This window comes from Helianthus annuus, chromosome 16 (assembly GCF_002127325.2).
Source record: "Helianthus annuus cultivar XRQ/B chromosome 16, HanXRQr2.0-SUNRISE, whole genome shotgun sequence".
NCBI classification, from domain to species: Eukaryota; Viridiplantae; Streptophyta; class Magnoliopsida; order Asterales; family Asteraceae; genus Helianthus; species Helianthus annuus.
The window spans coordinates 105,626,928-105,641,641 of record NC_035448.2 but is presented as its reverse complement, the minus strand read 5'-3'; the positions used below and the strand labels follow the sequence as shown (position 1 = coordinate 105,641,641).

The following is a 14,714-nucleotide window of genomic DNA, read 5'->3' as shown; positions in this document are numbered from 1 at the left end:
ACAACTTTAGGCTCATTTCCAAAAGCATTAACAAAGCACCTTAAAAGCCATCGATAAGAATTTGCAGTCTCAGAATCAAGTAATGCACCACCAAATGTGACATTCCTAAAATGATTATCAATCCCAGTAAATGGTACAAAAACCAAATCATATCTACATAAAACAAATTAATAAAGCATTAGAAAAAAAAAAGAAAACAGAAATATAAAACGCAATAAAAGAAAAAAACATAATCACGTGTGAAACCAGGAGAACATTCTTTCTTCCTAATAAGACACCTAACTACCATTTCTGCATCATACTCTCCTATGTAAAGATTCAAATCCCTTATATAGTTCTTACAATCAACTTTACTAGCACCAACTTCACCAAAACCACCATACATTGTTTTCATAATATTGAATGCTTTAACATGTCCAATATTGATTGCAGACAATTCAGATATAAAACTTTCTTTAACATAATCAATACTTCTGGCAGTAGGCAAGAAATGAATATCTTCATCTTCAACAAAGATATGATTATGTTCTTCTTCAAAGTAGTAGATTTTAAACATATTATTGTTCTCTAATAATAATTTCACATGAGCATTGCATCCAACTCTTTTTGAACCTCTATTACGTCTAACAATCTTTTTACTATTTTCATCAACTGAACCAGAATCTATTGCTTTGCTAACATGAAATCCTTCTTTTGAGCAGACAATATATCTTATTTTCACTAAACCACCATTTTTCCAAGAAGTATTTTTTTTTTTTTTTTTTTGCAGAAAAACTTGCAGCAAGTGCATATCTCTGATAAAACGCAAAAGCCTCATCAAATGATTTAAAAAACATTCCAACAAAAGGTCTAATGGATCCACTGACTTTAGGTTTGTAAAACTTTCTTCCACTGTTTAAGCATACACGTGGAATTATGATCTGAAACAATTAACAAATAACTATAAAACGCAATACCTCTTATATAATCATGTTTTTAGTGTTAAATCTCAAAATATGTTATTCAAAATTGAAAAAATACAGACCTTTAAAGTTTGTATATCAACTAATATGGTTAAAATTATAAAACGCAATACGTTTAGTAAAACGTAACAAATGATGAACAAACAAAACAATGTATAAAACGGACAAAACTATTAAATTGTACAACAATGACAGTTATGTGCTTTATATTAGATCAATTATAAATTTAAAGTTTGTATGCATATAATGTGAATAAAATCATAAAACGCAACTCTTCACTAAAACGCAATAGCTGATGAACAAAAAAATAAAAAAAAACGAACAAATTATGTTAAATTATACAACAATAACAATTAAACTTATGAAAAATCAAATATTAATAATAGAAAGACGAATTATAAAATGTAAAAGATTGAATTTCGGCAAAATAACAAAAAAAGTTACTTAAAATTGAAGCTAAACTTACCAACAGAGTCTGCAGAAGACATTGACGTTATCGAATTGACGAACGAAACAAGATTATTGCTTGAAAAAAAGGTGAATTTGCAATCGATTGCGATTTAGGGTTATAGAATCTCAATTCTGTTACGAAATTGAAGAACTAAGAGATGAGGTAACAAAATCTAGTATAGTATTAGAAAGAAGATATGATAATGTAAAATGACGAAAAAGCCCACGCGTCCAAAATTTTAAAAATAACAGATGAACGGCTAAGATTGTTTCCTATACTTCCTAGCGAATATAAACTTCCTATTTGATCCTCACCCTTTAAAACAATCAATAATCTCTCCTTGGTTTAAGATATTGTAACCGTATATAAAGATAAATCAACTTGGTTTTTGATGAGGTTATGGACCATAATATAGGCCTCAATTCTTTCATCTGCTTCAGGCCACCAAAGCGGTTGAGCCGGCCCTGGCGGAGCGTGACGCGTCCGGAAAACGACGCTCAAGGGTCCTCCTGACGCATTACACTTCTTGCGCCACGTGTCAGCTTACTAGTGTAGGCTAAGCAGACGCAAAACAACCACAGGGATCTGTGATGGCCGGACGCGTGAGCTGGGCGACTGGGCATTGTGAAAAGTAATTGTGGCCATTTTGGTAATTTTCCATATTATTACTGTCAAGGGAATGTAATGATGTGTGATAATCACGTTTAGAGTATCTGTACACAAAACCTAGTCAGTCAGTAATCACGTCACTAACGCCAAACAAGACAGATCTACGATTCTCTTGCAACAATGGCGTCCTCTGAAGATACCGCCGCCACCGTGACGGCGACGGCGAAGAAGGAAGCGTTAGGGTGGATGGAGTGGCTAAGAGGTTGGTTCTATTTGGCATGCGAGATGCTTTTTCAGCGGATAATGGCCTCTCATTTACAGAATCCTATGCCCTTACCTCCTCTTAACGATCTCACTTGCATTATTACCGGATCCACCAGTGGTATCGGCCGAGAAACCGCCAGGTCGTCAACTTTCACCATTCATATTCGATTTGGGTTTTAGGGTTTATGTCAAACTGTAAATTATCTTATTTGATTTGAACTCAATTGAAATAAGTTAAGAGGGGGAAACAACAACAGTGTAGTGGTGAAATTAGTGATTTGCATAACAATCAAACACTAAACTAAATGTTACACTCCACCGCATAACACTTGTCTGCTTTTACATGCATCACTGGGTTATCATCCTTGCAGTTGTTAAAATTAGTTTGAATCACACGTGTTTCTCTTCAGACAGATGGCGGAATCAGGGGCACATGTTGTTATGGCAGTTAGAAACACCAAAGTGGCCCATGAACTGATCAGGAAATGGCAGGATGAATGGTCCGGAAGAGGCCTTCCTCTCAATATTGAGGTATCTTTTCTGTCACTTACTACGTCTTCGGTTTTTTGAGTCTGTGGGTATGTTTTTGCGATCATCCATACCCACCTAAAGAGCCGGGTTTGAAAATCCATGCCCGTTACATTCATAGTGATTCCTTACTGTAAACCAACCGCCATCTTATTTTGGGCTTTTTAAAAACCAAGCTTATGAATTTGTGGCAATCAAGGTGATGGAATTGGATCTTCTCTCATTGGCTTCTGTCGTGAGATTTTCGGAGGCTTGGAATGCACGCTCAGGACCATTACATGTGCTGATAAACAATGCGGGGATATTTTCTATAGGAGGTTAGTGCACATTGTCTGATTTTTTTTTAAACATGTTTCCTTGTAGTTTTACCATCTAGTTATATATGTAGGATCAAGATCACGAGGAAACCCCCTTGAGTTGTGAGAACTTAGAGAACTCCGACTTTCCTTGCTAGTTTTGCCCCCATTTTTTGCACATATGTAGATTAAAATGTTACAACCACGGCTATAAAAAATCGAAGCGGCGTTTTCAGCTTTTTTATGCTGCTGTAAAAAGCTGCTGGCGAGTTTACACCAACTGTAAGGTTTTTTCTTTTACGGGTGGTGTAAATCAACAAAAACTATTATTTTTTTTGGAAAAGTTGATTTTTTAAGGATTTTTGGTAAATTTTTTTTTTTGGAAAAACCTTTTCTAAGGCCAAGTTCTCTAAGTTCTCACAACTCGTAGGAGCTTTCATTTTACCCTAACCCTATATATACACACACAGAGAGCATAGTTGTTAATGTTGAATAGCGACAAATAGCGATAAGGTACCTATATGCTACATAGCGAATAGCGATAAATAGCGGGCTGCTATTTTATAAATAGCGATACACTGGAAAAAAATAAAAAAAAAAATTATATGTATGTTATATCAAAATACCTGGTATATATGCTATTTTACATGTATATTTAACAAAAACCTAAAATACAACTATTTTATAGCTATATTTAATTGCTATTTATATTAAAAAAAATTCTCACCATCATTGCTATCTATCGCTACAACCCTAATAGCGAGCCTAGACCTATACACTATGTAGTGGGCTATAGCGATCGCTACGCTCGCTATTGAAAACTATGATATATATATAGAGAGAGAGTATAGATATGTATATTAACTGATATTTTATAACTGTTCAACCCACTTCCCATTCTTTAACTTGCACGTTAACTTGTCGTTACCCTAGTTTCAGGTTAAAGTAAGAAAAAACAATAGTCACAGAATTCACTAGAAAAGTGGGGAATTTCGTATTGGTACGTTTCGTACCATACGGAATTCGTTTTCGTATAATACGGTTCGAATTCACGAATTCGCTCCATGAATTCAGCGTTTCATTATTCTGCGAATTTCCTGCACCAATTCACTGAATTTCGTTTCGTTTGCAATAATAGCGAATTTTAAGGGTCAATACGTATTAGGGTTGGATACGGCGCCAATACGTATGTTGGCGGGCTTGTGAAAGAGCGGGAAAAATATAGATACCGTATCGACGTTACCATATTTTCTAACCAATTACCAAAATTCCAGAAATCGCCAATCATGTATATATATCTACAATTCCAGCCTCAATAATCACACCTTCATCCTCAATTTCCCACCTTCATCCTCAATTTCACACCTTCAAATGGCTTTTGGCAAAAAAAGCAAATACGGTGATGATAATCAAGAAGAGACACATGTAAGCGAGACACAAGAAATTAGTAATTTTTGTTTTAATTTGTGTTTACCGAACCAGACGGAATGGTACACCGTACCGAATCGTACGGGAACGTACCGAAATGAACCTACCCCCCCCCCCCCCCTCCCCCTCCGAACCGAATTCGTCCCAACTAGCGAATTGCAAACCCGAACCGCGTACCCGAACCGGAGCGAACCGCGAATTAGGTGACTATGGAAAAAACATTAAGTCTATAAATCAGTTTTGTTTCTTAAATACATGATGAATCGTCAAACACTGTTTTCTTTCAATCCAGTTAACAGCTTCTTTTTCTAAAAGAAGCTATAAACGGAAGGCCACGTGCGACCTTAGTTTATCTGGGGTGTCTAGTCAAGCTAATGGAATTTTCAAATTCGTATCTGCTGGTTAAAATAATGCAATGTAGTTTTATTTGTGTATAGAACCGCAAAAGTTTTCAAAAGATGGATATGAAGAACACATGCAAGTGAATCATCTGGCTCCAGCACTGCTTTCTGTGCTGCTCTTACCATCCCTTATAAGAGGTTCTCCTAGTCGAATTGTAAACGTCAACTCGATTGTAAGTTTTTCTCTATTTTTTAATGCATCTCTTTCTTTATATATATTCTCTTATTTACAAGCATTTAATGGTTATCTGTTGACAATGTTTTTATATAGTGCTGGAGCCATTAAGAGAAAAAAATATATGATGTTCTCAGTATAGTTACGTCAAACTTGTTGATAAATATAATTACCGTTGCTATAGGTGGCAAAATCGATAATACAAACTTTTTTACGGTGAAAACAGTTGGATTGTGTTGATACACAAACAGTTCTATGCCCAAAGTTTTCTCATTTTTTGATATAGAAGTAATGTGTTTTGTATGGTTACAAAAACTGTCTAGGTAGTGTCAACTTCTTTATTTAGAAATACTTGACTTTTAGTTTTTGTACAAAGGGCGTCGAGGCAGGTTAAAGCACAATTTGACCTGGTTAAATTTTTGTAGTTCAATTTTACTACCTAATTGCATTTGTATAAATTTTGTGTTCTGTTTAGATGCATCAAGTTGGCTTTGTGGACCCAGAAGATATGAATGTTGTTTCCGGTAAAAGAAAGTTTACAAGTTTAGTGGGTTACTCAAGCAGCAAATTAGCGCAGGTCTGTTTCTTCTTCTTCTTCTTCTTATATATATATATATATATATATATATATATATATATATATATATATATAGGGTAGGGTTCATGCGAGAACCACCTTTATTGCGAGAACCAATGTGAACACAACCAAATAACCTAAAAAAACCTACCCCCCAAGCTAAATTCTAAAAACTAAACCCCCAAAAAACCTAAAAAAATCTAAAAAACACACATTTTTTTTTAAATATTTTTTTATGTAAAAATCGCTACTTTTAGTAGCCACAAAAATATATATTTTTAATTTTTTTTATAACGAAATCCAGCGATTTTTCTTAAAAACTATTAATTTTTTTTGTGTGTGTTTAGCTATTTTTGGTTGTGTTCACATTGGTTCTCGCAATAAAGGGTGGTTCCTAAATGATCCTTCTCCTATATATATATATATATATTCATGGTAGGGTTCATGCAGGAACCACCTTTATTGCGAGAACCACGAGAACCAATGTGAACACAACAAACTAAACCCACCCCACCACCACCCAAAAATCTACCCCCCCCCCCTCGCAATAAAGGGTGGTTCCTAAATGATCCTTCTCCTATATATATATATATATTCATGGTAGGGTTCATGCAGGAACCACCTTTATTGCGAGAACCAATGTGAACACAACAAAATAAACCCACCCCACCACCACCCAAAAATCTAACCCCCCCCCCCCCCCCCCCCCCCCGCCCAACACATACACCACAAAAACCTAAACCCCACAACTAAATGCTAATTTTTTTTTTCAGTTAAATCGCAACATTAAAAAAAACATAAACTACGACATATGCACATGTGCAGCAGTAGTTGTTCAGTTTTTTATATTTATTTACTTTTAGTAAGAAATTTAGCGATTTTAATAAAAAAAATAATTTTTTTGTGTTTTTAATTTTTTTAGGTATTTTTTGTTGTGTTCACACTGGTTTTCATGGTTCTAGCAATAAAGGGTGGTTCATAACGGATTCTTATCCTATATATATATATATATATAGAGAGAGAGAGAGAGAGAGAGAAGGGGGGATGCGGCAGGGAACATAGAAACTAGTAATTACGTAACGTGTAAATTCCTTTTAAATTAAAAAAAATAAGTTATAGCCATAGTTGTTAAAAGCCATCTATATATATAGAGAGAGAGATAGAGAGAGAGAGAAGGGGAGATGCGGCAGGGAACATAGAAACTAGTAATCACGTAACGTGTAAATTCCTTTAAATTAAAAAAAATAAGTTATAGCCATAGTTGTTAAAAGCCATCGCCTCTTGCACCCAGGCCCATTTTTCAGGCGAGACGAGTCAGTTGCGCTTTAAGTCGAAGAAATTGCGCTTTAATTCTCCAGGTGATGGTTTAGGCGCGCATCCGGCGAGATTCCTAGATTCCGGAGAGTTTCCGGCCAAATTCTCTAAATTCCGACAAGATTCTAGCCAGATTTCTTCTTTTATCTAAGGAAAACTACTTTTCTACACCAATGCACTAATTTTTTAAAACTCTTTTGTACTAAATAGATGATATAAAGTGTTACATAATAGATTTTGGTTATTTTATATAAAGAACAGTATTCTTTTTATAATACATAATATATTTTAATATTTTTTCATTATGCGCTTTATTTTTCTCAGGCCCTCGCTTTTTTTGCGCTTTACGCCTAGGCCGTAGGCAAGACCTATGCGCCTTGAGTGGGCCTAGCGCCTTTAATAACTATGGTTATAGCAATACCATACTAAAATTAAAAAGAATAAAATGTTTGTTTTTACGTGTAATTTCTTAAAAAATATTATTGCATGAAAATCTCGTGACTTAACATGGGTAAATTGCATTTTAAGTCCAGTTTCAGCAAAACTTCAGGCGTTGTCCTTTAACTAACGAATTACAATGGATATCCTTTATGTTTCAGTTACTTTACAACAGGTGTCCTTTATGTTTTAATTTCTTTACAACGGATGTCCTTTATTTTTGCAATCTTTTTAGGGAGAAAGGACACCGTCTTTAAAGAAATTAGAACATAAAGGACATCCGTTGTAATTTTGTTAGTTAAAGGAAAACGCCTGAAATTTGTTGAAACATATCATCATCACCATACTCAGTAAATCCCATCATAGCAAAGCTAAGGTAGGGTCTGAGGAGGGTAAGATGTAGACAGACTTACCTCTACGGCTCTACCCCGTACATGTATGTATATGTGTGGCAAACAAAGTCCATGCACCAGTAATATTATAGTTGGCAATTTCAACCCATTTACTTATGAATGGGTCGGATTTGGGTCAGCTCTTATCTTTAAGGGGTCAAATGATAAACTGTTGGGTTCGTAGGCTTTAGGGTAGCCGGCCCTAATTAGGGTTAGCCGACCCTAGTTATTTGGCCCACTTAGTTAACTTGTTGACCAAGTAGGAAACCCTAATCTTGTTATATAAATACCTATGATGTAATTGTAATCTGTGTCATTCTGAAAACAGTTGTGAGCATCTAATAAAAGTAAAACCCTAGTTGCAACCCGTAGACGTAGGTCACCTTGACCGAACCACGTAAATTCTCGTGTTCTTTATTTTCTGCTAGTGTGTGTGTGTTTGTTCCGCTTCCGCTCGAGCCTACTCTGATCCGATACCCTAACAAGTGGTATCAGAGCCAAAGGTTCAGTAAAATACACGGTTCACACGGTTATCGCAGGAGAAGGAGAGAGCTGGACGAGAGATCTTGATCTGCTGTTGCTGCCGTCGCCGCTGACTTGTTTACGGCCCGTACCTATTCTCTGGTTACGGCTCGTAAGGTCTAGGGTTTGCGCCGTAGGGTTTGCTGTTGCAGATCTGGTGGTTTTGGGGTGTTTGCCGATTAGGGTTTTGGTTCTTGAACCCTGGTTATTCGCTGATTTTACGCTCGGGTTTGCAAGAGAAGTCGCTGGTTCGGGTACTTCGGGTTTCTGGTTTATTGAAAGTTGCTCGGGTTTCGGTTGCTTGGTTCCTTGTGGTTTTTTCTGGTTTTTCTCGTTTGCTAGCTGAAGACGGGAAGTTCCGAATCGAGAAGTTCAACGGTACTGATTTTGCATGGTGGAGAATGCAAATAGAGGCGTTGCTTGGTGAATGCGATTTGGATGTGGTACTGGAAGAAAAACCTGCTGGAATGGATAAAGCTGCCGAGGCAATTTTGAACTCAAAGGACAAAAAGGCAAGAGGTAAAATTACATTGGCTTTGACGAGGAGCGTTGCATTTAATATCATGAAAGAAACAACTGCTCGTGATATGTTAGAAGCTCTGTCAAATATGTATGAGAAGTCGTCTGCCGGTAATAGGGTGTTCTTGATGAGGGAACTGTTTAATATGAGAATGAACGAAGGCAGTTCAGTTGCTGATCACATTAACGAGGTCAATTCAATTTTGTCCAGGTTAGCAACTGTGGGCATGAAGTTGGATGATGACACTCAGGCTGTGGTTTTGTTATCTTCCTTACCTGATAGCTGGTCAGGATTTGTGACAACGGTCACTGAAACTGCTGGAACTGGAAATTTGAAGTTTGATCGGGTCCGGGATAGTGTTTTGGGTGAAGACGTTCGCCGGAGGAACACTAGTGGAGGATCTACTTCTGGTATGTTCAGTGTTAGCAGGGGAAGAGGTAATAACAGAAGCAGTGGGAGTCATGGGAAAAGCTTGTCTAAAGCTGGGAAGAATGTGAGGTGCTAGAACTGTGGTGAAAAGGGGCATGTTAAAAACGAGTGTCCTGATCCTAAGAAAGAGGATGGTAAGCAGCATGTAAACAGTGTTGTGTCAGATGAATCTGACGGTGACGTACTGGTTTGCTGTGAAGAGTCTATAGATTCTTGGGCTATGGATTCTGGTTCTTCGTTTCACGCCATGCACAGCGGGGAGACGATGGTGAATCTGAAAAAAGGAGACTTTGGAAAGGTACGATTAGCTAACGGTCATGTTCTTAATGTTACGGGTATGGGAGATGTCAATCTGAAGACTCCACTGGGCACTACATGGAACTTAAAGAACGTCAGGGTAATTCCAGGTTTAACGAAGAAACTTATTTCTGTTAGTCAACTGGATAAACAAGGACTAGATGTTAAGTTTGGTGGTGGGAAGTGGAAGGTGATTGATGGAAATCTTGTTGTTGCCTGTGGGAGGAGACGAGGATCGTTGTATCTAGTTGAGATACCTGCTGAGGGAGTAGCCGTCCCTCTACAACATAAAGTCTGGTTTACTGAATCTAGTAAGCGGAAGAGGGTTCAATTTGCAAACTTGAATCCTGGTCAGTTGAATGTGGTCGGGGGTCTAAGTTTAAGCCAGTCAGGGGATTTGGTGATAGTGGGAGCACGGGTCGTGTTCCGGGTACAATCACAAAGAACCGTTGGGTTTTGAAGAAGAAGGTTCCGACTAAAGAAAAAAGCTCTCCTGGAAATAGTTTGCAAAATGTGGAGAGAGGTATTAATTCTCGGTGTATCTCTGAAGCTGGTGGATCGTGCAAGCCGGTTGAGATAGAGAATGGGTCTGATAAGACTGTTGGGTTGGAGCTTGCGGGAGCTTCAACTGGTCTCTCAGGTACTTGATGAGAGGTGTGGTTGCAACTAGGTGGCTTGAATGTGACTGAAGTCTTAGCTTGTTCTTGGAACTGGAGGCTGGGAAGACTTGAACGTAAAGATTACTGAAGTTACTGGTGATGGGTTTCTTGGATGCACTTTGTGGACTATGCAAAGCCTCCGAGTGGGAGATTGTTGGGTTCGTAGGCTTTAGGGTAGCCGGCCCTAATTAGGGTTAGCCGGCCCTAGTTATTTGGCCCACTTAGTTAACTTGTTGACCAAGTAGGAAACCCTAATCTTGTTATATAAATACCTATGATGTAATTGTAATCTGTGTCATTCTGAAAACAGTTGTGAGCATCTAATAAAAGTAAAACCCTAGTTGCAACCCGTGGACGTAGGTCACCTTGACCGAACCACGTAAATTCTCGTGTTCTTTATTTTCTGCTAGTGTGTGTGTGTTTGTTCCGCTTCCGCTCGAGCCTACTCTGATCCGATACCCTAACAATAAACTACCACAAAAGGCTTAATAGAGTGGGCCAAAACTCAACCAGAAAGCTATGTTATTATTAAAGTTAAACTTTGTAATGGTATTTGACACGCTTTCATTTGATATGCAGGTCATGTTTAGTAGTGTCCTACACAAAAAGCTGCCTGCTGAAGCTGGCGTAAGTGTAATATGTGTATCTCCAGGAATAGTTCAGACTAACGTTGTAAGTACTCTGAATTGACTTCAATTCTTGACCACTTTAATATAAAAAAATTGATATTTGATAATTACCAAATGCCTTCTATTCTTTTTTCCCTAAAGGAAAGATTCATGTTTACAGACAGTAGGATAAGTTTCCACCGGATAAACAATTGTAAATGATTATTATCGATTGATGCTGCAAAATATCATTTTTGCCAAACTTAATAGCAGTAACAATCTAATGATCAAACTTAATATCATTTTGATGATGAAATTGAAAATATCATGTGGCAATTGCAGGCAAGAGATCTTCCTAGCATAGTTCAGGCTGGTTATCGCCTAATTCCTTATTTTATCTTCAGTGCTGAAGAAGGCAAGTAATTATTGTGCATTAATCTCATCTCTCTCTCTCTCTCTCTCTCACACACACACACACACGTGCACGCAAACAGTAAGTCAACAAAATGTGCTATTATTGTTTTAGGGAAGTTATTCAGAGGTCTAACGGGTTGGAATGCGACCCAAAATCCCAAGTGTATTTCTTAATGCATGCATTCTCTTGAATCACTTTATTAAACTTAAGACTGGTATTGTAATAACATGTTCTGGTCATAGTCACCTAATACGCGGTTCGCTCCGGTTCGGGTACGCGATTCGGGTTCGCGATTCGCTAGTTGCGATGAATTCGGTTCGGAGGGGGGTAGGTTCATTTCGGTACGATTCGGTTCGGTGTACCATTCCGTCCGGTTCGGTATACACATTTCTTAATGAAATAAGGAAAAAAAGTAAACAATTAATAAACGTTTTAAGTTAAAGTTGATAAAAAATAAAAGTATCGAGGTCTAAGGATGAGATATGTAACTTAATAAAAAAAGCTTTAGATTAAAAATTATAATAACACAAACATAAAGGATGAAATATGTAAATAAAAGAGGTTTAGGTTAAAATAGATTAAAGAAATGCAGCCGTCATATTATGTCAGCCTCCATCTCCATCGTCTCCTCCATTTTCACTAGGGTTCATCATCACATCACAGGTAAGGTTTAATTTTTCATCTTCGTCACCATTCTTATTCATAAAACTTTAATTTCACATCTTTGTCCATAAACTTTAATTTCACATCTTTGTCCATAAAAGAAATTCGCTGAATTGATAAAGGAAATTCGCTGAATTCATGAACCTGATGCGCTGAATTGAAGAATAAGATACGCGAATTGGCATCGTATTATACGCATACGAACTCCGTATGGTACGAAATGTACCAAAACGAAATTCGCATCTTTTTGAGCGAATTATGTGACTATGGTTCTGGTAATTATATCTATTATGCATAAGTTACAATATTAAAAAATAATTATGAATGGAACGGAAAATTAAAAAATAACTATGAATGGAACGGGTCATATAGATTGTTGATTACTAAAAAAAGTAATTTATATCATATTTTCAAGCTTTTCAGTTTGTTTCTGGCAAATAATTAACATGCCACTGTCCCATCTCATTGATGTATAATAAAGTACAATAAATAAGTTTTTTTTTCAAGACATTAGTTACCTTTTCATTTTATTTTCATTATTGTTCCATGCATAGTTATTAAAAGCGTTAAGCGCACTCAATGCGCATAGGCCTCGCCTGGGGCCTAGGCGTAAGGCGCAAAAAAAGCGTGGGCCTGAGAAAAAAAAAAAAAAAAAAAGCGTACAACAAAAAAACATAAAACATTTTTATATAATAGAAAATTAATACTATTCTTCAAATAAAATAAACTAAAGCTATTATATAACATTTAATATCGTCTATTTAGTACCAAAAGTTATAAAATGCTAGTTTATTAGTGTAGAAAAATAGTTTCGTTAGATAAAAGTAGAAATCTAGCTAGAATCTTGCGATAATTTAGAGAATTTGGCCGAAAACTCTCAAGAATCTAGGAATCTCGCCGGAACCTGTGCATGAACCATCACTTGGAGAATTAAAGCGCAATTGCCTTGACTTAAGGCGCAATTGCCTCGCCTCACTAGGAAATTGGGCCTAGGCGCAAGAGGCGATGGCTTTTAACAACTATGGTTCCATGTTTTCTTTCAAGCATCCAGTTAAAGGTGGCAATTTCACCCATTTACATTCGAATACGTTAATTTAGGTGGCGTGTCTCTAACTAGATATACATTTAAAATACGAAACATATCGAATGGGTCGAAAGTCGCTTAACTGTATTTTCAACGCATAAGACCTAAATCATATTATTCCAAAAAGTAGAATATTATTAAAATAATATAATTTTTGTAATCATATTTGACACACTAAATAATTTTTGTAATCATCATTAAATACTTCTAAGTTTTTATCAACTGTCATACTTTACAACATTTTGGATGCCTTTCAACCAGTTTGACCCGTTTCTTTTTTATCTTTTTTATTAATTTTGCCTGTTTGACTCGTGAAAGACAAAGCATAAACCCAAATCAACCACTTCATAAATAAACGGGTCAAATTAATCCATGTGATCTACTACTTCTACAGGTTCTCGAAGCTCTCTTTTCGCAGCTAGCGACCCTCAAATTCCCGAGTACTGTGAAATGTTGAAAGCAGATGAATGGCCCGTATGCGCTTTCATATCTCAAGATTGTCGGCCCACCAACCCGTCTGAAGAAGCCCATAATGTTGAAACTGCATCCAAAGTATGGGAAAAGACATTACAAATGGTGGGCCTTCCTTTAGATGCTGTAGAGAAGCTCATAGAAGGTGAAGATGTCAAGTGCAAATATGAAGCTCATGTTGATTAAGTTTAACTCCAAAACCTCAAAATTATATTCGGTTTTGCCTGCCACACATACTTGCAATCCAAGTTTCTCGTCCGTCCATCAGTATGTAGACTGCAATATAATGAAACCATGTGTCATAACCCATCACCAAGTAGTTGATTTTGGTTTTGCAAGATTTGTATGTTTTGGTTGTGTTTTAGAATTTTGATTAGTAGTTGGTTGTATTGTTATCTAACAACTTGTTTACCCTAAGGGTTACTTTTTTGGTGTGTCTAATACATGCATGCTTATGTAAACTTCAAATGTGGTGGAAAATGAAGACTAAAAGAAAAGATTAAATGAATTCAACAATTTATAGGTGACAATTTTAACCCATTTATAGATTACTGTTGGGTCAAGTTAGAGAATGATATTATCAATTAACGACTTTGGTTTAGCATTGTTATGGTTTGTGTGAGCTAGCGAGTTTTTTTTGTTTTTGTAGTCGTGCACAGTGGTGGTTTTCCAAGCAAGTGGCGGTTTGCTTGGAGGACAAGGCTTAAGGATCTATAAATAGTGGACTACACCTCACTTGTAGGGTATGCATTTTGTGAGGCACCACCCCGGGGGAGCTCACCCGGGGTGGATGAATCTTGTAGTTTGTTTATCAATATCAATAAAAATACCTTTATTCCAATCCTTTATGCTTCTATCTTTCATGTTTATTATGGTTTGTTCATGGCTCGAAAATCACCCGTCTCAACTCATATTTATATATGTACTCATATTCGGGTGTGGGTGATGTGATCGCCTTGGTTCAAATGACGGTGACCCTCCAAGCTTAACGTTGTGCAAGTGCGTCAAAACCTAAACATGAGACAACGGTGAGAACCTTGATCCTAACACAAGTGAATTATTTTACAGATATCTTCTTTGCAAAAGTTTCTTTACATGAAGTATTATGGGAGTTTAAAGAACCTATTGTATAGTAAAATAGTCATTCATTTTTAACAAAAGTGGCTCTTAAATTGATGGGATTCAACTATAAAAAGGATCAGAAAGCAAAG

At 36.8% G+C, this 14,714-nt stretch overlaps 1 protein-coding gene across 1 annotated transcript; it reads left to right on the top strand.

Moving 5' to 3' along the window:
- Positions 1-1,995: 1,995 nt before the first annotated feature.
- LOC110926127 (dehydrogenase/reductase SDR family member FEY) lies at positions 1,996-14,011 on the top strand. Its single transcript, XM_022169877.2, has 8 exons — positions 1,996-2,426; positions 2,697-2,817; positions 3,014-3,131; positions 4,976-5,112; positions 5,590-5,691; positions 10,842-10,934; positions 11,213-11,285; positions 13,427-14,011. The coding sequence occupies exons 1-8, from the start codon at positions 2,203-2,205 to the stop codon at positions 13,687-13,689; spliced, it is 1,131 nt and encodes a 376-aa protein (XP_022025569.1). The 5' UTR covers positions 1,996-2,202; the 3' UTR covers positions 13,690-14,011.
- Positions 14,012-14,714: the final 703 nt, after the last annotated feature.

What these genes read in the sequence shown, in the direction of transcription:
- LOC110926127 (XM_022169877.2), top strand. Translation starts at nt 2,203, where the DNA reads ATGGCGTCCTCTGAAGATACCGCCGCCACCGTGACGGCGACGGCGAAG. An exon ending in TTGTAAACGTCAACTCGATT is followed by an intron (nt 5,113 to 5,589) that starts GTAAGTTTTTCT and finishes TGTTCTGTTTAG; the next exon opens with ATGCATCAAGTTGGCTTTGT. An exon ending in CAAGCAGCAAATTAGCGCAG is followed by an intron (nt 5,692 to 10,841) that starts GTCTGTTTCTTC and finishes TTTGATATGCAG; the next exon opens with GTCATGTTTAGTAGTGTCCT.